General features: G+C 44.8%; 1 protein-coding gene across 10 annotated transcripts in view; it reads left to right on the forward strand.

Moving 5' to 3' along the window:
* The window catches only part of Ptprn2 (protein tyrosine phosphatase, receptor type N2), a 744,317-nt gene that overhangs the window by 326,711 nt on the left and 391,645 nt on the right, over positions 1-25,961 (forward strand). For 8 of the 10 annotated variants that reach the window (XM_087552435.1, XM_087552436.1, XM_087552437.1 and 5 more), the window contains 2 exon segments: positions 11,996-12,082; positions 23,604-23,683. In XM_087552435.1, the coding sequence (XP_087408561.1) occupies positions 11,996-12,082; positions 23,604-23,683 (167 nt within the window). 10 annotated transcript variants of the gene reach the window in all.

Below are 25,961 nucleotides of genomic sequence, written 5' to 3' on the forward strand. Positions count from 1 at the left end.
GCATGGGATCTAAAGGTGTGGCAGCATCTGCAGTTCCAGGGGTATGAACATGGGGCAGCATCTGTAGTACCTCAGGATGGTGCCAGGTCAAATAGTGTTAGGCTACAGGAGGGAATGGCTGATGGGAACAAGAGTGGGGCTGAGGAGGGAGTTACTTCCCTAGGAAGAAGAAACCACCTGCCATCTAAATTTGGCAAATGTGTATAGGTGTCTCTCTTGCCCTATAGACACATTCAACTGGAAAAATGTTGTGGAGCCAGTATATTACTTTGGAAGGAAAACTCATAGTTAGGAGAATAGGAGAGCTGGGAGGAGAGAAGGTGAACCACACATTTTGTGCGCACTGATTTGTACTGGAGAACCTTCTGGGCCCAGGAGATAGAGCAGCTTCAGCAGACTGGATGGTGACATACGGCCATGACAATAAGAAGAGCAGATAGAAGAACAACCCCCCACTTCCCATGGAGGTTCTGGGGCCAAGCCATGAGCACAGGCTCTCACTTCACCTCTGCCTTGAGATAGCTCTCTTCTGACTGGCTACTTTGTCAATGGACTGTAGGCAGCCTTTATCAAGAAGTACCTTCATGAAGCCTTGCTTCATTCCACTGGTGTGAAGAGATAAGTTACCCAGAGCATGCATGGTGTCCGGAGCAGGACAGTCTCATAGTGGCTACATTGAGGAATGGTTCCTTCCAAAAAGGCCCAAACTCACTCACTCACCTGGGACGGATTTGGCTAAACTCTGTATTTGAATCACTGAGGTCATGCCCTGTGAACAGGAAAAAAATGCAAAGTCAAATGATCAGATGGGCAGAGCTTTTAGTCCAAATGTTCAAAGACAAGGACTCAGTCACTTGTCTGTACACTGACACAGTACCCCATAAGGCACAGTATAGCTGGGCTTTCCATGGTATCTGGCAGCCATGTGAGCCCTGCTTTTCTGAACCAATCCCTCAAGAGCTCAGTATCCTTTCTTCTCCTTAAAGTGTCTGTGCACAGCTCTAAAGTTGCTTGTCTTAGGGTTTTACTGCTGTGAACAGACACCATGACCAATGCAAGTCTTATAAAGGACAACATTTAATTGGGGCTGGCTTACAAGTTTAGAGGTTCAGTCTATTATCATCAAGGTGGGAACATGGCAGCATCCAGGCAGACATAGTGCAGGAGGAGCTGAGAGTTCTTCATCTGGAGGCTGCTAGTGGAAGATTGACTTCCAGGCAGCTAAGGTGAGTTTCGAGCCCATGCTCATAGTAACACACCTACTCCAACAAGGCCACACCTCCCAATAGTGCCACTCCCTGGGCCAAGTATATTCAAAACATCACATTGTTGCTCCTCTTACAGGTATGCTTTGGGCTTACTGCCACATTCAAACTCAGTGGCACCTCTTTGTCCCACATTCACCTCAGCCACTGTTAACGGCAGTTGTTTTATTCTGAGATGTCATTAACTAGCACTTAGAGTTTTAGTGAGGTAATAAGTAAAGGCAGGGCCACCTGCACTGTTCCCATGGTAGAATAAGAGCATGCTGAGGTAGAGAGAAGCAGGAGAGAGCGCAGCTGTCTCACAGGAGTCTCCAGAGATGTTGATGAGGTCTCTCTACACAGTCAGTCTGTAGAAGGACTGTGCATATTAACAAAATATAGTTTTAGTAGACATGAGGAGCATGTCACATAAGCTTTAGTATGTGTTATTCATGTGCACTGCTGTGTGTTCTCATGTGTTCATGGTTATACATGTGTATGTCATGTGTATGCCTTTGGGTCTATGTATGATGTTTGTCTATGCACATGTGCATGTAAATCCAATAAAGGACCAAAAGGCCTCAGTTATAGAGCTACGTGAAATGGAACCCATGACTCAAATGCATTTTGAGACAGCTGTATGCTGAGTTTCTGGGCTTAGTAAAACAGAGGAAGCAAGTTAAACATCATCAACATGGCTCCCTCTGCTTCTCAACTGTGGTGACTAGCTGCCACCATGAGGGCCTATGTTTTCCAACTATGGGTCTGACCACACTCCTCCTTGCTTTCATTGGTTTTGTTGGATATTTTGTCACTGTGGGGAGAAAAATTGCCACCCTTTGGGTTCCTAGGTTTTAGTGAATTTTCAAGTAATGAGATGTCTATGGTCAGAAGTATTAAAGCCTATCCCTGACACCAGCATGCCTCCACATGACTTCACCATGAGTGGAAGTAGGAAACCATAACATGTGAGAAACTGCAAATGCTGAATCTCCCAGTGTGTAGTGTCAAAGTGTACATAGAAGGCAGCAGGCCCATAACTAGCTCTGCTCCTTAAAGCTACCTGCAATGCTAGCTTCCTGAACCTTCCATGGATGGCTTCTCAGCTTTTGGTCAATTTGCTGGTGTAATGATCTTTGATGAGGAATTTAATGCCTTTAGCCTTTGTTTCCACTTCATTAAAACAGGTTAGACTGAGTGTGGGCCATGTCTTTAATCCCAGCACTTAAGAGGCAGAGGCGGCTTCTCTTAGTCTGAGGACAACTTAGTCTGTCTAGAGAGTTCTATATTAGCCAGGACTACATAGTGAGACCCTGACTCAAAAATAAACTAAAACAAGGTTGAGCATCTGGGAAAAGTGGTGCTTACTTATAGTCCCAGCTCTTTGGGAGACCCAGGAAGGTGGTTGCTTGAGGCTAGGATCAGGGACAGAGGTGAGAGCATAGCAAAAATTCATCTCAAAATAAAATAAAATTAGAAACTAAACCAGTTTGTAACACTGCTGTGAATGCATGCTGTGAAGAGATGTGCATGATGTCTGAGCTCAGCTGCAGCACAGAGAGCCTTCCAGATGTTTCTGCTGCTCTTAACATTTTTCATCCAGAAGTTACCTTTGTCTTTCTCTGTTTTTAAGGAAGGTTTACGAGTGTGTGGGTGTTTTGCCTACATGTATGTAAGTGTGTGGTGTGCACACCTGGTGCCCCTAGGGGTCAGAAGAGAGCATGGGATTCCTGGAATTAAGACCTGGAATTAAGAAGGTTGTAAGCTACAATATGGGTTCTGGGAACTGAACCCTAGTTTTCTGCAAGAGCAGCAAGTGCTCTAACTATCAAGATAGCTTTCCAGGCTGCTATTCTCTAGTTTAACAGTGTGACACGATGGCCCCTTTGGTCACATACCATTCTCATTCATGCTTACTGTTCATCCAGATTCTTATTTAGGGTGTTGTGAAGCAATGTGGGAATCTATGAGCTGTATCTATATGTTACCCCACAAGTTTCATTTGTGAGTGAATCTACATTCAATGCTGAATTGGAGAATTCTTGTGGAATTTGCACAATAGCCCATATTCTGTGTTACAGGTGATGGACTTTGTGTGCTGTGTTGCATGGATGTCTGTGCTGACTTGGATAGGACTCTTCAAGCTGTGCTTGTGTGAAAGTCCATGAACCATGCTGTGTGTGTTTACTGCCACTGCGAAGGTCTTGCCTGTGGAATCATGGTCATGAACACTTTGGATTCTTCCTGTTTTGCTCATTCAGTAGATACCAAGAAGCAGTCTCTCTTAGAATGGTTAAACAGTAGCATTAAAAGATTTTAAAGCATACTGCTCCTATTCAGATCAGAAGCATGTTAGAATTAGATCTCATGTTTATCTCTAAAATCCTTGCTGCTTAGTGTGTGTGTGTGTGTGTGAGTGTGTGTGTGTGTGTGTGTGTGTGTGTGTGTGTTGTGGGTGGTTTCCCATCTGCAAGCTCAGCTAACAGCAAGTGTCAGTGTCTGCCCTCATCCAGGAGATTAGGGTGGCAGCTGACATACATAGACAGCCTGAATTGCTCTGCCGAATCCTCCCATTGATTTTCCAGATTAGCTCCAGCAGTTTCCTAAGGAAGTTCTGACCATGAAACGACAGTTGATGGCTGGGTATTTTAAAATATAGTAGAGATAACTTTGTACTCATTTCAGCATAATCTTCCCAAGAGTATTGGGATCCTGCCTGCAGATCAGAAAAGGATCAGCTTGCCCTGCCTTGTAGTTAGTGTTACTGGGGATGTCTGACTGTGGAGACAAAAGATTTGGTTTAGTGAACTTCACCTTCCAAGTGCTACTAACTAGCTCTGCTGTAAATGATAATGGCCATTTTTCCTTTATAGGGCCAACAAAGTCATGAGGTATATGGGGTTGGGGCCTATCCTTACTCTTTGATGGAAAAAAAAATCTAGAAATAAAATTAGTGTAAGTAGGTCAACACAAACTGAAAAGTCAAATCAAGTCATCATGGAAATACTGAAGCTAAAATTTAAAAGAAAATGTCCATTACTTTCTACAATTTTGAGGTCTGAGCTGACATACAGTCCCAAGAGATCATTGAGGTGATCATCCAAAGGGTTTTCATCAAGGTACATGATGAGTTTTAGGTAAATGAGAGATGTCAAGGCCAGGGGGCTGTGATCAGTAGATAAATGATGGGTGGCAGTTATAGGCAAAGAGGACCTGAAGAGGTGTGCCAGAGACAGTGTGCTAGTTTGTTTTATGTCATCTTGACACAAGCTAGAGTCATTTGGAAGCAGGAACATCAATTAAGAAAATTTCTCTACCATGTGGCCTGTGGACAAGCCAGTAGAACATTTTCTTGATTAATGACTTATGTGTGAAGGTCCAGGTCATTGTGAGTGGTACCATCCCTGGGCTGGTAGTCTGTGTGTTATAAAAATAAGGATGAGGAAGCCATTTTCTTCCTTGGTTTCTGCAAGCTTCTGCCTTCAGATTCATGCCTGACTTCCCCTAATGATGGACTGGTATATGGAAGTATAAGAGAAATACACCCTTTCCTCCACAAGTTGACTCTAGTTATAGGATCTTATCATAGCAATAGAAAGCTCCAACTAAGATAGAAATTGGTACCAGGAATGGGGTATTGATGTGTCAGACCTGACCTCAATATTTTGGAGAGAATTGTGAAAGTACTTTACAACTTTGAGCTGGACAAGTCATTGAGTGATCATCATTTAATGGACACTTGGAAAACAGGAATACTAAAAGAGATACAGACAATGGAATCCTAGTTTATGAAGTTTCAGAGGGAAACCATGTCTCTATTAGAGCCTGTGTGTGATATTTAAGAATTTTGGCTTCCTGTCAACTAAATGTGAACAACTAGCTGTGATTAATAAGAGACTAAACCAATAAAGTGAAACCATTACTTTTCTGGGACAATCTATACTGGTCAGCTGGGACTGAAGAATCAGCTGTCATTTAGAAGAGACAAGCTTCCTTCTCTGGTAGTCCTATATGGCTACAGGAGGTGCCCACTTCAGTCTGCATATCCCCAGCTGTTAGGAGTCTTGCCTAAGGACTCCAAGGAAGCTTCTCCAATCCCAAGTCTTTGGCTTCTCCCAGAGATGTGCCCCCACTGATTTTCCTTCTCTCTCAGAGCCCTTTCCTGACTCCTTTCCCGCGCCTGATCCCCAGTCCTTTTCCCCTTCTTACCCCTCTTTCACTCAGTTCCACCCCTCCATCTACCTCCAGTGTCTACTTTATATCCCTTCTGAGTAAGATTCACTCGTCCTTCCTTGTGCCCACCCTGTTATTTAGTTTCTTTGAGCCTATGGATTGTAGCATGATTATCCTGTACTTTATGGCTAATACCCACTTACGAGTACATACCATACATATCCTTCTGGGTCTGGGTTACTTCACTCAGGATGATCTTTTCTAGTTCCATCCATTTGCCTGCAAATTTCATGATGTCCATGTTTTCAATAGGTGAGTAAAGTTCCATTTTATAATTGTACCACATTTTCTTCTTCCACTTTTTAGTTGAGGTACATCTGAGTTGTTTCTGGTTTCTGGCTATTACAAATAAAGCTGCTTGAACATAGTTGAGCAGGTGTCCTTGGGGTATGGTGGAGCATCTTTTGGGTATATGCCCAGAAGTGATATAGCTGGACCTTGAGGAAGAACTTGTTCCAAGTTTCTGAGATACTGCCAATGTAATTCCAAAGTACAAGTCTGCATTCCTCTAGCAATGGAGGAGTGTTCTCTTTGCTCCACAACCTTGCCAGCATGTGCTGTTACTTGAATCTTGGAATCTCAGAGTCATTTCAATTTGCATTTTCCTGATGACTAAGGACACTGAACATTTCTTTAAGTGCTTCTCTACCAATAGAGGGAGCAGGATACCAACTCACCCAAAAAACCTTCAACCCTAAATCTGTTCTGCCTATGAAATGTGCAGGGATAAAGATTGATCAGAGATTGAGGGAATGGCCAACCAATAACTGCCCCAACTAGAGATGAAAACAATGGGAGAGAGCCAACCCTAACTCTATTAATGATACTCTGTGTGCTTGCAGTCAGGATCCTAGCACAACTGTCTTATGAAAGGCTTCATTCATCAGCTGATGAAAACAGATGCAGAGACCCATAACCAAACATTAGGTTGATCTCAGGGAGACTTGTGAAAGAGTGGAAAAAGGCTTGAGGGAGCTGGATGTGTCAAGGACTCTAGAAACAAAACAGAACAAAACACCCTACCAAGTCAACTAATCTGAACCCAAATACGAGTTCACAGGACTAACCCACCAATAAAGAGCATGTATGGACTGGACCTAGGCCCTCTACATATTTGTAGCAGATGTGCAGCTTGATCTTTATGTGGGTCCCCTAACAATTGGAGCAGGGGATGTCTGTGACTCTGTTTCCTGTCTTTGGATCCCTTTTCCCTACCTGGACTTCCCTTTTTTGGTCTCAGTAGGAGAGGATGTGCTTAATTCTGCTGGGACCCGATGTGTCAGGATGGAGTGGTACCTATGGTTGGCTTCTCCTTCTCTGAGGAGAAGTGAAGGAGGTAATGAGGGTAAAGGTATGTGAGGGTGGGACTGGGAGGAGAGAAGGGGGCACTGCAGTCAGGCTGTAAAGTGGATAAATAATTTTAAAAACGAAAAAGAAGGGACCAATATCTATTCCTGAGATGAAGTCTTTGGGGAATGTTCTTAGAGTCAGCACACAGAAACTGTCGTCTTTAGGGAGCCAAGGTTATATACCTCATGCTGACAGAAGAACTTAGTAGTATAAGAGTCATTCAAGTGGTGTTCATTTTGAAGGTATGAAGGGATCAAGGAGAGCAGTTGGACTTGACACTTGTATAGCATGAACTATTAAAGAGAGGCTGAGAGAGGCCACTGGCAAAAGTGTAACTTAAGTTTCAGTAGAAGGCCTAGGGTTGAAATGGTCTTAGAGAGAGGTTGAGTCTTGGCCTGTGACAAGAATTCCTGAAGATAGCTCCCAGAAGGGTATTGGCAAAGTGTAGCTCAGATGCAGAGATCCTAAGCATCTGGAAGATGCAGTAGCATGTGCTGACTACCAAGGACAGCAGAAGCTGTGTAGTGAAGTGAGCTTGAGCCTAGGAGACAAGCTGCATGTATTATGGCAAGCCATTAGTAGCCTAGAAGATTATGGGTACTGTAAATATGACACTGAGAGTTCACTGTTAGACTCTGGATTTGCTTGGTTCTGAATAACTGTGAAGTGATTCTTACCTCCTGGAGTAAGAAGGAAAGAATCTAACTTATTTTGATCTTACAGAAGTCTACAGTTGAAAGACTTTGAACTTTTAAAGAGACTTTGGATATTTTAGAGAAATGTGATTTTAGAGAGACATTGGTTTTTTTAAGTGAAATTTTTTAAAACTATGGGACTTTTAAAACTTGGAAAGCTTTATTTTGTGATATTGACATTATTGCGAGACCTTGAGGATGAACAAGAAAGTAAAGTTGTGGTTTCACATTGGTATGTCTATGTGTCAGGTTGACAAGGGATCAATTGTGATGGCTGTTTTTCTGTCAGTTTGACACAAACTATAGTTATTTGGGAAGTGGCAACCTCAATTGAGACCTTCCCTGGCCATACTGGCTGGTGTACAAGACTGCTGCATCTTTTGATAGGTAATTGATGTGGGAGGGCCCAGATCACTGTGAGTGCTGTCAGCCCTGGGTTGGTAGTCCTGTGGGCTTAAGAGTACATCAGTAAGCAGTACTCCTCCATGCCCTTTGAATCAACCCCTAGCCCCAAGTACCTGTCTTGTTTGAGCTCCTACCTTGACCTCCCTCAGGGAGGACTATTACTTGAAAGTATAAACAAAATAAAACCCCTTCCTCCACAAGTTTCTTTTGATCATGGTGTTTTATCACAACAATACAAATTCTAACTATGACGGAGATGGCCAGATGCCTGTGGACAGAGGGGGAAGCTGGTACAATAGATGTGAGGCATCACTGGGGAGAGGTCATTAGGGGTTGGGGAAGCACCCCTTGTGGGTCCCAGCATAGATATTATGGTCATGGTTCCTATTGGCCTGAGGGTGCTGCCTCTTCTCGGTATGCATGATAGTAGAAGTTCACTTCAGTCTGGTGTCCATTATAGAGGTGAACATTTGTGTAAATGGTCCACTCTCCCTTGAAGCATGAGCCCAGGAGCATGTCCAGCTTGATATGGATTTATAGAGACTGTGTTCATGCTTGAGAAGTATCTTGATCTATGGGACTGTGCATGGAAGGTGTGTATTTAAACCAAGGACTGTCTACCCATGGCCAAGTTCCTTGAAATAATGACACTGAAAGATTGAGTTATATATAAATAAATGCTTAGGCCAATAGCTTGGGCCCATTTCCCAACTAGTTCATAACTCAATTACCCACTTGTTCCATTTATGAGTGCCACATGGTTTGTTACCTCTCCCTAGAGTTCATTCATGTGATCTCCTCAAATCTACCCTGTGCCTCCAAATCTATCCCAGAAGTTCTTTCTCTATACCAGAAATTCTACCTCATAGGTAAAGAATTGCCTAAGCTCATAGGTAAAGAGCCTTTTATTGACAGATGAAGCTTCTGTATATTGCACAAAAGATTCCCCTTACATTTTTTGTGTAGTATATTAATATGTGAGGAGGGGTGAGCATGGTTCCTGGGACATGCGTTGGTGTATAAAGAGAGATATCATACAATGGTGTACCTGGAAGAATATGTGGTCTAGGCTCAGCTCTTCCTAGGTCCTCACATTGATCATGGTCATGAGTATGGCTGAGTTGAATGTTGGAGTGTTCCGTGACCCTTCAGCACCCACTCAACAATCTTAGTCTTCTATTTGCAAACTTACAGGTCCAGCGAATTACTACCTGCCATCTGTCTCTGCTCATCTATAACTAATACCATGATGACCTTGAATCTCCCCCTACTACTAACCTTCCAAGGATCCAGGTCCCCCGTGGACTGATGTGGTCTGATCATTGGGTTTGGTAGTCTCATAGACTATTTAGTGGATAGGTAATAGCTGGCTTTCTAGTTCCAGCATGTCTTTCACCAAAACAAGTTGTCCGTGTCTCTCATGAAATTGTGAACCTGCCCCTCTGCATCTCAGTACAGTAATTCTGGCAGCAAGCAGAGTATTCTCAGCTTAAATATACCCACCCCCTAACCAGACAGAACTTCTGATCTCTTTTCTGTTCTCCCTTCCTCTCTTCATAGTACAGCCTCCAGTCAGACTTCCTGTATCAAAGGTCCACTTACTTCAACTCATCAACGACCTCATGGATGCTCCCACCCTCGTCTTTGACATATGGCTCACTCTTGTCTCTGTGGCTGCTTGTTTTTTTTCTCCTGCTGCTTCCTTAAATTCTAGAGACCTGAGCTCTGCAGCTTCAACAACCCTCCCTCAGCCTATATTTAGTGGCTACCTGGTTACCAGTCTCCGGGTTCATAGAAACTATCTACTCAGCACATGGGTTGATGTTCCTGTGGCTTCTCTACTTCCATATTCTGGGTTAACCATCAGATTACTCAGCATAACCTTGAAATCCTGCGAACCCCATATCCTCACCTCTTGGGTTGTCATCATTACCTGTATGGCCCCTGCATCTCAGCTTTCATTCTGTCCTTGAAGAAGCCCACATGATACCTATCTCATCTGTGTTTATCCTGGCAGGGTCATGCTTGGCCCCTAATGCCCTGACTTACCGTCCTTGTCACCTGACCTCTGACCTGTCTTTCTCACTATCCAATGCCATGTGGCTATGCTGTAGCCTTTGGAAAGAGGGTTTATCTAACTCCTTCCAAAATAGTTCCTCTGTCCCTCATGAACCCAACTTCACATCTCCCTGAATCTTCTTCCATAACAAAATACCACAGACTATAGGATTAAATGACAGGCATTCTTCCTCTCATGGTGTTGGAAACTGGAAATCCAAAGTGAAGTGGCAAACAGGTCCTCTTTCCTCCTAGGCTGAGTGAGGATTGGTCCTCAGGCTGATATCCAGCTGCTGGTACTCTTGGATGCATCTTGACTATAGCAGCTTTCTCTCTAAGTCTTCATATTGTTCTCCAACCTCTGTCATTTCTCCCTTCCTAAATGACACCAGTGACTCATCTTAACAAATTAAATACACAGGACTGTTTCCAGACAGTCACATGACATGGGGGTTAGGTCATCAATGATTAGGTGTGGTGATGGCAGCATCACACTTGTAGTGGTATGACTTGCTTTCTGGCTGTCTTGGTTATGTATCTATGCATGAGAACACAAGTCCCAGGAAGCAGAGATTGTCATCCCATCCCTTCTGTGTCTGCTGGGTGAAAAGGCAGCTGAGGCTCCTCTGGCCAAAACGCTTTTTTCTACTCTACCAATATGAATTAAGGCTTCACTGAAGTGGTACTAAGAGGATTTCACAGGCAGTTGTGATCTGTGAGGCAGAATTCTGGAGCTCAGAGTTGGTTCTGAGAACTCCCAGGCCCACTGGGTTCATGCTTCCTACTTTGTAATCAAGCTGTTCTCCCTATGAAGGCCTGCTGGAGAGCCTGCAGCCCCAGCATCCTCTTGGGGTGGCAACCTTTATTGCGCAACCTACCATAGAAGCCTGCTCACATGGCATGTGTGTAACTGGTTGTGGTGTTTAAATGCCCTTCCCCTGCATTACAATTTACTTTAGAAATGAGTCTGTAACATGGCTGTTTCCTTTGTGCGGTTGACGCCACCCAGCAATCTGATTTTCGGCCTCTGCACCCTGCTCACTCTCCTCTGTCTCCTTTCCTCCCCACCCCCAACCTCTTTATTATATTTTTATTGAAGGCTGAGATGAGCCTGTGGCAGCATCACAGCCCCATTACACTTCCTAACAATTCCATTTGCACCGTATTGTCTGTCTGATTGCTGGAAAATCAGGTGATTCATCACGCCTGAGGAATCACCTGGTCCCTGGAGCAGAAGTCCCAGCATAAGCCATGGAAGAGCACAGCAGGCCCTTAAGCAGGGCTTGCATCAGAGAGCACCCCATGCAGAAAGGAGAGCATGTGTGTGTCTCTGTGTGTGTCTGTGTGTGTGTGTGTGTGTGTGTGTGTGTGGTGTGTGGTGTGTGTGTGTGTGTGTGTGTGTGTGTGTGTTTGTGTGTGTTTTGGGAAGCAGTGTTTCAAAAGTGGGGTGCAAGAAGGAAGGCAGCTTCTCCCCAACAGCTGGTGCTTGTCCGTGGGAAGACTCCCAAGCAGACTGCCTGTTGGGAATGGCCTATACTGGACAGCAGTATCACCTCCCCTTGAGAATCAGATGCCCTTCAGAGCGGCTTGTGCTTGTGCAATAGATGGGGGCTAGTTACCCCAAAGCAGGGCATATGTCAAGGAGCCAGTGCGGGGCAAGCATCCAGTGATAGCAGCTCCCAAATGGGTCATCGATTGAGAGCCATCCCACAGCTGGAATGCATAGGGAAACAGTACACAACAGAACATATCCCAGAGCAAGAGGATTGGTCAGAGTAACAGCACCTACCAGGAGGGAGGAACATCTCCCAGAGCAGAGTACTGTTGGGGATCAGTAGTCCCCACCCCAAAGCAGGAAGTACAGCAGGGCCTTGGATCAGGGCACATATTGGGGAACAATGAGTCCCCAAGACTGACCAAGTTTGATAGCAAAAGGTATCCATGATCTGAGTCTCTCCTTAAGACTTGGTGCTCTGCTTTAGTAACGCTATTCCTCTTCCTCTTCTCCAGCCCTCTAAGTCCAGAGAAGGGGAAGCAGCTGATGGATGAAGTTGCCCATCTCCTCCGGGTACCTTCCAGCTTCTTTGCAGATGTCAAGTAAGTACTGGACGTCAGGACTGCTGTCTTGTGCTTGCTTGCCTCACATTGTATCAAGCTCATAAATTGTTTTGTGAGCTGCATGCCTGGGTTGTTAATTATCTCAGAGAAGAGCTGTTTAGAACAGAAATGAAGGGAGAATTCCCCTAGGCTTTGGGAACTTATTTAAATACAGCCTAAATCTACATTTAATTACAAGAAGCCTACTCTCCTGGCATGGATGTGGTAGAGTCCAGCTTCCTGGGGCCACTGCAGCTGGCACCACCTTGACTCTGGAGCATCAAGAACAGGTTTCAGGCTCTAAGGAGAGCCCCTAAAGATGCCACATTGGCCTCACTGTCATTGTGGACAAGGGCTTGACACTGTCTTAAAAGCTTGTGCACTGGACTTTCGGCCACAACAAAACCAAGATTCTTGTCCCATTGGTGAGAGCCAATGTGTGTCCATGCCTTGCAAAGTATATGGATTCTGTGTGTGAATGAACACCAGCTATGCTCATGCTGTTAGTGGGCAGGGTGCTAGGTGCAAGTAAACCATGCTATTGGCACAGACTGGGATACATAAAATGGGCTATAAGGACTGAAGTAGATGCTAGCCTGAGTCCCAGTTCACATATGTAATGGAAAGGTGCATCTGTTCATATTACACAAGCCCTGGTTCTTTCAGGCTGTTCCCTACTAGGGATGGATTATAGTGTCTACTGTGACCCAGCCTTGTCCTAGGGGCTAACTATTGCATGTCTCTACACTGTCCTTGCCTCTGAACAGACTACTCACTGTAGATTGTAATGGACATCTAAAAGGAGGGCTCAAATTACCTGGTACCAGAACATTCCATAAAGACACCCAAACAGAGATTCGCCCTGCACTTTGAGATGTTCATTGCATTGTTGTGTACACACTTACTCAACATAAAACAGTGTCTACAGATGGGCCAGGAGCTTTCAAACTCAGGACCTGCAAGGCAAGAACATCACAGCAAAGAGAATGGTGGGTTGCCACCATCAGAAGGTCTCAGGTGGCAGGTTAGGAGAGATGGCAAGACCAGGTAGAAGAAGGTAGTAGGTGGTAGAGAACCCAGGACAGACCTGGCATGCTCACAGGTCCAGTGGTGGGCACCATCACACAGGTTCTGTTCAATCATGTTTAGCTGAGCTTTTCTCACTGAATCACTGAATTGTGACTATCACAATCTTGGAAATATCCAACTCTTCTCCATGCTCAGGACTTCAGGGGAGTCAGAGAATCCTCAACCTCTGAGGAGGGTGAGGGCCATGTTCTCCTGTAGGGTCATGTTCTCTTGTTCTTCAGAATGTTCTCAGCCACTGACTGTCTCTTGACCCCAGGCACATGTTGGATGTGTTTCCAACTGAGTGGCTGTTGAATGGAAGATGCTAATGTCTATGTGACATATGATTCAAAAAGCAATGTAGACCCCATACACACTCCTTACTCCAAACCTGATGGACATGAGGCAAGGACACTTTGCAGCCTAGGGTGTCTCATCAGTTATCCCAGCCCTTTTTTGCTGAGGGAGGGTTGCTTTGTGGTTAAACGTGATCATATTGTAGGAGAGACTGGGCCAATGGATGTCAAGTAGAGCTTATGTTGTTGGAGCACAGTAGGGTGGGCCAACCTCTGTGGGTGGCAATTGTAACTCAGGCACCTCATGCAGATCACCAGGAAAAAGAAATTCACAGTACACAGATTCTCTGCTCCCCCCTCCCAAGACCCAGTACATAGAATTTCCTCTTGTACAAAACTTATTCTGGCAGGCAGGGCCTTCACCAAAACTCATCATTCTCTTGGGTAAAAAAGCCCTTCTTGGTGGTTGTGTATCAGGTGACATGTGAAAGCAAGTGTGTTTTCAGGGAATTAGAGTTTTGAAGGGTCATGCTTCCCCGGCTGCTCTTGTTTGCCCCTTTTCCTGGTGATATAATGAACAGCCTGGTGCAGCAGTTCCACAGCCTGCTCATCTGCCTCTGAGGCCCTGTCTGTGGGATGCAGAACCTGGGAGTAGACCATGTTATTCTCAAGGTAAGATGGTAGAGGGAAGTATGGATGGAGGGCTCTCTGGATGCTACACAAGAATTTCTGAGAGATGGCTCATGCACAGTGCCTCTCAGGTTACACCTATCCACTCCTCTCTTTCCCACTGGTTCTGGCATATCTTAAAATCTTGAGGAGTCAACATCTGCCACAAGAAAGGAACGTGGTCATCAGGATTATGTAGTAGGTAGCAGACACTTTTCCTCCCCAGGCCAGGCATCCTGAGCCACCCTAAGAGTTGCAGTGCAGATGTTCTAGATCAGGAAGGGGTCTACTTTTCAGTCTCTATAGCTCTATTTTGGCAATTAAGGTAAGATGAGAGGTTTTACTTTGAGGGGGGTCAAATGTGGCTGTCCAGGCTGAGGAGCAGTTTTTCCAGACCTAGAAGCCCAATGCCATCCTCTTTCCATCAATGTCTGACCTCCTTCCTACTCTATGTTGGATGGGCCAGCCATTATTTGTGTTGTTGCTCCTCAATTAGTCTCTGAGAATGGGTTCTCAGCTGAACTGAGTCTTTCCCTGCTATCCAGGATAACAGATTCATTGTCATTGTCAACCTGAGGGTATTTAGAGTCACCTGGGAGATGTATCTCTGGGCCTGCCTGTGATGGTGTTCTCAGAGAGGTCTTACTGAGATGAGGATATATGCCCTGAATGTTGGCAGCACCATCCCATGTCCCAGGAGCCCATACTGAATTAAGGGGTTAAAGAAAAAAATAAAATGAGGTGAGTACCAGCATTTGTCTCATTCTGCTTTCTGATTGCCGGCACAACTAATCGCTTGCCTGGGACTCTTTCTGCCATGCCTTCCCCACCATGATGGACTAAATCCTCAAGCTATAAGAAAAGATAAAATCATCTTTTCTCAAGTATTTTATTACAACAATGAAAGTAGTAGTTAATATACCTGGTAACTTTTGAGGAGAGGGCCAATATCTCTTGGTCCAGACACAGGGAGGATGTGTTGGGATGAAGTGACTTTGGTTTAAGGAACCAAACACAGCAATGGCTCAGTCTCTACCCCACTCCCATACTCCTACTCCTGGTCCCTATCTAGGCTTCTTTACCTCATTCCTATCTTCTTGTTCACTGTAGACCCTTCCTGCACCGAACACAGGCATGGCTCGGTCTCTCTGAGAGGAAGGCCTGAGCTTCCCCAACTGACTTGTGAATTTTACTAGCTAGTCCTCCTTCCTGCACAGAAAACATGCATTGCTTCTTTCTAGGAGTGGAACCATTATACAACCTGCCTTTCAAAGCTAGAACACTGGAATTTGGGTTCCCTGTGATCTTTGCTGGCTTCTCCTCCTGTTCTTTGTCTTAATCCCAATTCTAGATAGACATAGATCCCAGCTGGTTCCAAAGTCTTCTCCAGTCCTGCCCAGCAGTCTGTTTCACACAGTCATTGCATCACTATTTGTGTGCTGCATGTGTGCATGCCAGTGTTCCTAGCTCTTCTCTTTGGAATGCATGAACTGTATTTCAATGTCTTAACCCTCTGTCCCAGCAGCAATGGACACATGTTCATGGACTGACTTAGACATTGACTAGACCTCAGAAGTGTCCCAGCAGGGTGGGCTTATGGCTAGCATGACCTGGTTATCTAAGATCTCATCCTCAGAGCCATTCATTGTCTCAGAGATGAGAAACACAGGACACGTGGGCTGGCGCTTGCCGATATCATCTGCATTTTTATGGAAGTGCTAGTTATGCTTAATATGTTTTGTTAATGGTTATGTAGCTGTCAAATAAATCCCATTATTTCTTATTACATCATTAGAGACCATTAAAACGACATTAGCATGCTGATGTAATTATGCCAGCAGACATACAGCGACCACAGTTATGATTTTATAACTAATCATGGCTGTCCTGGGCTGGCTGATGAATGCCGCTTTGCCCCACAGCATCTACTCAGGTGGGAAAAATGGGATGAGCGAGGCTGAGGAGAGGTGGCGCTGAGTGCTTGGAGGTTAGCCAGTTCCTGGATGAGCACTGCAGAGCCTTGGGGCTGAGATAGGCTGCATGGGGTCCTGAGTCTGCCCAAGCAGTCCAGGCCACTGAGAGCCTGAGACTGTGATTGGGTTTTATAGACCTTGTCTTTCAAGAATCAGTTCTCTTTCTTCACTGGTGTGCTTGTTTGGGACAGTGACCAAGGCACAGTTGTGGGCGTTGTCACCTGACTGCTCATCAGAGTCTCCTGGGGAGACACCAGCACTTTGTATGGACTTCATACCCCTTCTTCCTGGCCTGTGCCCTGTCATGTCACCCTCTAAGCAAGAGGAAATCTTTAAGTTTGCAGGCTTTTAGAAGTTGTAATTCAGTTTCTTGACTATTTGTCCCCAGCTTTGACCTTATGTCTCAATAGTGTCTCACTTCTCTGGATCGCTTCTGTAGACAAACATCAGGGATTCTGCCTGGAATAGATGGGCACCTCTAAAATAGTGCCTTCAGCAGGGGACCCAGAAACTGGAAGAGTACCTCAGTAAATAGGTAGCATTTGCACCTACAGCCCGCTCACCTGTGCCTGCAGGAATGCAACCTGCCCATGATGCTCAGCCATGTCACCCAAGGAAAATAGAGAAAAAAAGCTGAGCACTGCAAATCCTTCTTCCCAGGTTGGAGTGCAGGCACTGTCATCGGTGCTTCAACAATTAGAAGATTGCAAGGGACTGATCTTGGGACCAAATACTCACGTTTCTCTTAAAAGAGCACCAAGAAATCAGGACAGTCACGTTGCCATAGTCCTGACTTTAGGCTAAACCGGCAGTAGGAGGGATAAGCTGTTGTGTATTTGTTTGTCATTCTGAGAAAGCAGTGGTTCCCTCTCATGAGGGAAGTCTGTGCTTTGGCTGAAGGCATTAGCATTTCTTATGCTGGCTAAGCAACTCACCTATGTGAAATGCTACCAAGACCCCAGAGGTAGAAAATCACTCAGCCCCTCTCTAGCCTTCCAGTGAAGGACAAGGCGAGACCTGGAACCTTTCAAGAGCCTATGTATTTTCCTCGTCTGCTGTCACCTTACAGCCTGTGCAATGAATAGTCCCTGTGTGTCATGTTTGGTCCTGTGGCTGCAGATATCACAAGAGATAGTTCACAGAAGACTTGACAGCAGGACCTGCTGGGCGGGCTTGGCATGTGGTGCTAATGCAGTGGTACCCCTAAGTTATCACTATAAGGGAGAGAGGGAGCCCTTCTTTCCTATGGTGGGTTCAGATTAGTAAAACCCACTCATCAACCCAACCACTAGTTCATCCACCCAACCATACATCTGTCTATTCATTTGTCCATCTATCCATCTATCCATCCATCTACATATATGGACCTCACACAAAATCAAGCTATCAAACAGATGAAGCACAAGTTGGTCTATCAGACTCAGGGAAATGTGCTATCAAAAAAATTCAATCAATACTCTAATAAGAGTTTTGCTTATTTCTAAACAACTTCTAAGAAAGTTCATTCACTGAATAATGGTCTTTATATTTTCTCAGCTATAAAATGTCAATGTTAGAAAATTAACCTTCAAACTCTGTTGGCTTAGAAGGTCAAGGGAATCTAGGGTCTGAGCTTGTCTTTAAACCGAGTGTGTAGTCTCTATAAAGGCAGATACCACTGTGTGTAAGGAAGACCTTAAAATTTGCCTGGCATCCCTCAATCTTGTATTTCATGATATAGAAAAAGAGAGAAAGACTTCTAGACCCATCAACCTGGGTGGAATTCTCACTAGATATACAGACTTTCACAGTGCATTTGCTTTAGAACTATTTTTAAATAACATGAAAAATAAGCTTTTATCAGGAATTTGCTTGCCAGCTCCCTCCTTGATGGAATAACAGGTCTGAGTGTGGACTAAACTTAGGGTACTCTGGAGCACTGTGGATAGACACATAATCACTTAGAAGAGCCATGTGATGGCTTACTCGTATTACACAGAATGTTACAAACTAGTTTAATAATAATAATAAGAGACAGAAGTCTAAGTAGTCTTCAGTTGAGCAGTCCTGTCATGCCCAACACTGGTGTTAGTGGCAGGTTGACTGGTTTGTTTTACAACCTTTGAGTGAAAGGAGGAGAATTTTCTGGAAAACAACTAAAGTATTACAGTTAAAATCCTACATTGACTTTCTGGCCTTTGTTAGCATAGTCTGTGATCATGAAGGAGAACGAATGACTGTCAGTATGTGTAAAGTATCCATTAGAGTCAGGCTGAGCTCAGGAGCCACTGGACTATGTCTAAGTAGAGATAAGAGCTGATAAAATGTTGTTGAAACACATCCCGTCTACAAGAGCATGAATGGCTTGTTTAATCTGGCTAGTAGCAGTTGTCAATGAGGGAATTTTGTAAAGTCTCAGGAATTCAGCTTTTCATAGTCTACCCAGCATGTCCTAGGGTATGTCCAAGAGCTGACATACTTGCTTATACTTAAGCAGCCATACAAGAGCATTTTCAAGTGTAATGCCCACTCAGATATGTTGAAGATCCCTTCTTTCCTAGGCCAGAGTTCGTGAGTTCCTCCTTTCGGTGTTTTTTCCTACTGTTCATGATATCACCTCTCCTAGTAAGTGAACTTGTTTGCCACCCAGCTGATGATCCCTCAGGAGTCATGACCCAGAACAGACAAGTGTGTTCACACACCAAGAGTCTCCTCTTGTGCGTGCACTGGTCACTCTCAGGTCAGCCAGTGGCCCTTTTGATGTCTGCCCCATGGTGATTATCAGTAGATGATTTCTGAAGTGCATAGGTCGGGAAAGAGCAGAAATGACCCAAACGATGGTCTCCTTAGTTCATGCCAGACAGGACATCAGGCTTCTGCACAAGGCAAGACCACGCTTGGGCTGTGAGAGACCATGCACAGGGTCACCAGCTGGTGTGGGGGCAGGACGTGAAGGAGAGGGACCATCTGACTATTAGCGGTGATCTAGAGGACCAGTTTAGAAAGATATCCTGTGGTAAATGTGTCTATTTCACCATGCAAAACCACCTGCCAAACTGCCAGACAACCCCAGGTGGTAGTATACACCTATATTCCTATCTCCTTCGGAGGTAGAAGCATGTTCCTGAGTTTAAGGCTAGCTCATGCCACATAAGAGTGACCACTCCAACCAGTAATCAGTGATCTCTCTCTCTCTCTCTCTCTCTCTCTCTCTCTCTCACTCTCTCTCTCACACACACACACACACACACACACACACACCCCACAGGGACATAATTATCTTAATTGTCTCTATATATCTAGATGACCACACAGATAATTACTAGGCAAGGTAATACATACCTATCATGTCAGAACTCAGAAGGATAAAGCAAGAGGATTAAAGATTCCAGGTCCATGTGAATCCCATCATGGGATTTTGCCTTCAAAACAAACAAGGAAAAGCCTAACCAACCAACCAACACTCAAACAACAATAAAACCCTACAACAAAGATTTCCCAAGCCATGGCATATTATCCTAGTTTTATTGATTCACCAGCGTTAGGGCCATATTCACAGGGCAAGAAAGCAGCAGGTGCATAATTTGCCGGTGAGGCTCTGAAACACCAGTGCATGGACTCTGCAGGTGAACCACGAACATGGCAAGGAGGATGGCAGTGGGTATGCGGACGTTTCTGCAAGGCAGCAAGAGCAGTGAGTCCTTGTTTGTGCATCTGTATATGTGAGTTTATTTCAGTTCTGTGTCAGGTTCATGGTCATTCCTGGGTACACAGAACAAACACTGGCTGTCAGCATTCATGTCCTCAGCTGATGGACAGTCTGTTCTTGCTTGATTTTATCTGGTGATTTGCCAGTTTAAAATGGCCTGGGCCTAATGCTGAAGGGCTGCTGAGCTTCCTAGCGCTCATGGAGAAAACTTGGATGTCTTTAGTGTTCCACTCAGGCTGTGAGTTTGACTCTGATCACTCAAGGGTGTAGATTGGATGAGGTGGATTTAAACCCAAACATACACAAAGTCTGCATACCCACTACACTGTGTCTAGAGCTCCAGGAACCTGAACCACTTCCTGGGGAAAGCATCTCTGCCAGTGTTCACCATATCCAGTGACTTCAGAGGATCAATGCTCCCAGGGACAATGAGATTGCTGTGGTGTTCTCAGTAATTATCTGAAGGAAATTAGAAAGTCAAAGGACAAAGTGAGTGACTTTGTTTCCCAGTTGCCCCTGGGAAACAGTTCCTCTGAATCAGTGCTCAGCTTTCTTCCTGTCTGTTACGGAATCTCCTTAACTACACTGCAGTTCTGAACTTTCTCTGATATCTGTGGGGTGTGCAGTATGTCCTGTTGTGCATACATGACCTGCTATTGAGTAGTAAGTCTTCAACTACAAAACAGCTTAGGTAGGGGTGAACCCCTCCCCCACCCACACTGAACTTTTGACTGGCTTACTCTTCTGTAGGTCTTGTACAGACAACCACGACCACTATAAATTCATGAGTGTGATGCCCCCATCATATACCATTTCACATCAGTTTTGCTAACGTATGAGTCTTATAGTCTTTTTTATCTGTCTTCTGCAATGTGCCCTGAGCTGTTTGGGGAGGAGCATGTTATAGGTGTCTCATTTAGGGCCAAGCCCTCCACAGTTTCCCATGCTCTGTATTTTGATCAGTTCAAGGTCTAGTCATCAGCATCCTCTGAGGAGCCCATAAGCTTAGAAATTGTGACTGATAACTCGAGGACTTGCTTATTCTGTACATGTGGGTGTTAGAATCAACTGACCAATGTCATTGCCCAGGACTCGTGTGACACTTTTGTCTGCCCAAGTGCTGGATTTCCCCTAGGGGATTCTTGGTTACCATAAGGCTCATTTTCAGTGATGTTGGCTCTCATTGATGGGTACTTTAAACAGGTTCCCTAGAGGCATTAGGAAACCATAGTGCCAGTCCTGGGGACTGCTATGATGAAAAAGTCTATGAGGTCTCAGAATTCAGGGCTGATTCAGCTTTGAACCCAAGTCTCAGACAACCCTCTACCTTAGGTATTCCCAGACATGGTGAAAAAGGGGCCACTTCAGAGGGGAGTAGTCAGCATTTGGAGACTGGGACTGACACCTTCCTCCAGAGTCCTCAGCAAATGGTTCCAATACTATCTTCCTTCCTTCCTTCCTTCCTTCCTTCCTTCCTTCCTTCCTTCCTCCCTCCCTTCCTTCCTCCCTCCCTTCCTTCCTAAAAATCCCTTCTGAAGATACAAAGTCATGAATTCCTTTGAGAGTTGTGTGGATGCAGACAACAGTGCATCCCATTCAGTAGGAGCAGGGGCTGCTGGTGAGGATAATCCTCCAGATGAGATCTGGAGCCTCTGGGAGCCATTCCCAGACAGGATGACTACACTCTGACAGCTTTCTCATAGAGCTGGTGACATGAGACTTGTAGGAAGGGGCTCAGGCTACCCAGGGTACCCTAAAGTTCTGAGAAGTTGATTGCTATGGACTCTGGTGTCGCCTCCCAACAGCTCTAGGTTTGGCTGCTGTAGCTGGGCATTTCTCGTGTGAATAGGGACGTTGTCAACATCAGAAGAATTCTATACTCAAGTGTCCTGACTCTATCACAAGTTAATCAGTCATCCATTGTGTGAGTAAAGACCCATAAGAATCAGTCCATTGCTTCCCAGAGCTGATGACCCAGCTGGGAAGCCAAGAATCATCTATGGATGCTTGTGTAGATGACTCGTGTTCCATTTAAGCACTAAACATCAAATGCTTATGGGTGAAGTAGTTTCTAGAAGTGTTAGGAGAGAGAATTTATCATTGTTGGTGCTTACTGAGGTAGATATGAAAAGAGCTGAGTGATTAGCGGAGATGCAATTGGATTTGACATGGTGAGAAAGAACATGCCCCTGTGTGTGTACCGATGTGAATGAAGCCATTTGGTCTTGAAGACCAGGAAGGATGCTGGCTGGGTTCCATCTAAGAGCAGAGAGCAAGAATCCATGGACAAGGGAACATACAGGGATGTTCCATTGGCCCGAGCAAGGTCATGGCAGCTGCCCTGGTCCCCGTATCAGTACCACAGTGGCTTCTGAAGTAATTCTCTAAATCCTCAGTCAGGAAAGCTGAACACAGATATTCCTCAGGTTATGTCATACAGCGAGACAGATTTGGACTAGATGACAGTACAGAAGTTATAACGCCAGCATTTCCAGGGATTTTAACAGAACTTGGGCTCTGGATGTTTACGTATAAGAGACAGGAAGGTGGCACTCTTCAGGGAAGGTAACTACTCAGCACACATCTTACTGAGCCCAAAGTGATGCTGGGCTGCTGGAATGGTCATTATCTGCCTTGTTGTAGCAAGACAGCTTCCACCTCTAGTGTGTTGAAGCCCTGGGCTGACAGGAGGATGGTGAAATCCAGAGGCCAAGATGGAGATCCTGTGAGCCCACAGCTAAGTGTGAGGCTCAAAGAAAGGTTCAGAGCCAGCACCTTAGCTGGTGTGACTCAGGGTGAGGGCAAATGGCAGCCAAGTCTATGGTGAGAGGGAGGAGGGAAGGCACGGTTGTAAGTATGTGTTAGTTTCATTCCTGTGAACTGCTTTATACTTTGACAAGGGTGTGAGGCCAGTGTGCAGAAATTTGGTAGTAAGGCAGCTGCCCACACCAGGACTTCCTCAGTGCCATCTCCTACCATACGCTCCTGCTTTTCCTATTGCTAATCTATGGGGAATTTGCCTTCAGAAGGCACTTCATTCCATGAAGAGTCTTTGGATCATTGTGGAGATGGCATTCACCTGCCTTCCAGAGCAGACCCTACACACCCAGCCCCGTGTTTGCTGTATAAGTGTTTCTATATCAACCACCCAGGTCCTCAAATGATTTCGACTGTAAAGTGATACATTTCTTCAAAATCATGTTCAACTTGGCATTTATAAAGCTTCAGGCATTTTGATAATTCTTGCCTAGCAACTCCCCGACAGCAGCTTTTGTATTAAGTAGTTCTTAATGATGTGATGGGTCTTCAAGTGGCCCCTGCAGAAAGAAGTTTGAAAACACTTCTCCCCACTCTGCTCTTGACTCTTGTGCTCAAGACTAAGGTCCTTTTCCACAATGATTCCTCCTTTACGCTTTCAGGAATTCCTGTCTGCCATTATCAGGAATGGGTACTTTTCTTTTGATAAGAATCCATCCCTAGTACAACAGTGTGTGTGTGTGTGTGTGTGTGTGTGTGTGTGTGTGTGTGTGTGTTTGTGTGTGTGTGTGGGGGGGTGATGGAGAGAGAGTGTGTGTGTAGGTATGTGTGTTTATGTGTGTGTATGTATGTGTGTGTGTGTGTGTGCGCGCGCACGCGTGCGTTTAAAAATAAAGTCAGCAATAGACTTACTAGATGTGCAAACAGAACCCTAGTTTCTAAGAGAAACTCCACCAGGAATAGCAAAGGGCAGCCTGGGGGCCCCTAACCTGTCAGTGTTCTGGAGCTCACAGACAGGCAGGTCCCCTGTTGATGTGGAAATGACCTTTTTCCTTAATGATCTTTTCCAGAGTTTTGGGACCAGCAGTGATCTTCAAAGTGAGTGCCAACATCCAAAACATGACAACGGCAGATGTCACGAAAGCTGCAGGTAAGGTTGTCTCCTCATGTGAAGGGAGGAAGGAAGACTCAAATGGCACGACAGTGTTTGGAGCGGCTTGACTGTATGCTTGCACTTTAAGGCTGTTTCTGAGAGGCCAGGCTGGGGGTGCAGGCCCCAACATGGCAGAGCACTCGTCTGCTTTAACCCTATCCATCGCTAGATCTGTGAATTGTTTTTCTTGCTGAACTGTAAGTAATTTTAAATGCCAGTGTTTCTACTGACTTAGAGATTGGTATGATTAACTCTCCGTATGGTAGCTTCTTTGTCCTGTCATGACATAGTGTAGAATGTGTCCTGTTTCCACCCGTGAGAGACACATTCTTTACTTCCACTGTGAGTGCTGTTGGACTTACTCACAGGACCTCCATGTGCTTGGATGCTCTTTGTGTTGTGATGTGAGAATAGCACTCTGATTAAAAAGCAAAGTGCTTAGGCTTCGAGAGTTGGAAGATCTGAGCTTTATAGGGTCATTTTGTTGCCTTGTCGTTAGGTGTGTAGGGCTGGGACATGATGTGGACGAATCCTGTGGCACTGCTGCTGCAATAACTCAGGAGGTGTTGTTCTGAAGATTCTGCCACCCAAGAAGAAAGGAATTAAGTTTCAATGGCTTTGGTCCCACACAGCCTTTAGTCTACTTCTTTCCTTTGTGAGCATCTGCTTCACATGAGTGACAACTGAACACATTTAAGACCTTCCATTGTCTGGGTTTCACACAGAGATGCTCCTCTGTCATGGACATGTCATTCCAAGACAGGAAGTGAGTTGGCTAGAACTTTAAAGAACTATGAATGGATCAAATGGAATGAAAGTGCATGGAATTCTCGAAGAACTAATGAAATGAGAATAATTCAAAAAGATAGTCAAGTCCAGTTTGTGCTGTCATGCCATTGTAAATGTGTGGCTTTCCACTGGACAGAGATCAGTCATAGACAGTCTTCTTTTTTTGAAGAAAAATATCACATTGTCAACTCACTCATACACATACTATAGCCATAAATCCCTACTGGCTTTTTAGGGAATACGGTTGATTATCTGTGATCTAATTTCTGACCATTTCAAATGTGTCTATGCATGTTCTAACTTTGAATTGAGGCTAAAATCACATAGACAAGCGAAGGATGAAGTCTTGTCTATCAACAAGTCTCATAATGCAACTCCACTAACCTGCTAGGTTGCGTCTGGGAAACTGCAAAACAGCCATTGATTTCCAAGCCCCTGTTTTAAGCTGTATGGAGTTGTAAACACGTGTGAATGCTGTAAAAATATGTGTTCCTTTCATGTTTTTAACAATACCATGTTCTTATGGATTAAAGTGAGGCTGTATGAGAAAAGGAAGATATGACCCCATGTACAGCAAACACCCACTCCCACCCTCAAAGTGTCCTAGCTCCAGGGAGAACATGGGTGAGCTCCTGAGGACTAGCTCCAAGTGTGGATAAAGTAGTAGAACTTATCTCAAGATGCATTTCCTGGGCCATTCAGTTTTAAAAGGTCGTGTAGAACATTACCAGGGTCATTGAAAGCTTCCTACCTTTTTACTGGGACAGGCACACAGCGGGATGTCCTTGTTGGTGAGGCTGTAAACCTAACAGAGCCTTCTGTAGAAATTCCTGGGTTTAATATGGGCTCTGTGAAAGCCCACTCAGGGTTTACTTTTGGAATCAGAGGAACTGAGCGAAACAGAGACATCCATTGTTGTTAGCAAAGGGAGCTGTAATTCTGGTAACAGAACTTAAACTTATTTTGATAATTTTATAAAAATAGATGTAAGAATTAGTGAGTAGGTATACATTTAATACCACATTTATCCCCATCAGATACCAAGTGGTGTTAACCCTGAGTGGTGAGTGCATCCACTTGGTCATTTAGAATCTCTTCCTGCTTCTAGGTGATGACCTTTGGGTAATTCCGTCCATTCATTTATTTTAGTTCCTATTTTCTTCTTTGATTAAGTCACACTAATTATACAAATCTAGTGGGCTTCATTGTGGCATTGGCAGACACCTATCTGTGTCCTTTGATCGAATGCATCCCATGACCGTCTTCTTCCCCTTCACCACTGCTGCTCTGCACAGACTCCACATGTGAGAGAAAGACAAACTTTTGTCCTTCTTTCCTTGCACCCTTCCTAGCTTGCCTCCTTGAGTCCTTCTTTATTTGCCTCTTTCCTTCTTTCCTTGTTTCCTTCCTTTCTTCCTTGCTTCCTTCCTTCATCACTCATTACATTTTTTCCGATTTTTTTTATTAGTTGAGACTTTATGCTATG

The sequence above is a fragment of the Rattus norvegicus genome, chromosome 6, assembly GCF_021556685.1.
Source record: "Rattus norvegicus strain SHRSP/BbbUtx chromosome 6, alternate assembly SHRSP_T2T, whole genome shotgun sequence".
NCBI classification, from domain to species: Eukaryota; Metazoa; Chordata; class Mammalia; order Rodentia; family Muridae; genus Rattus; species Rattus norvegicus.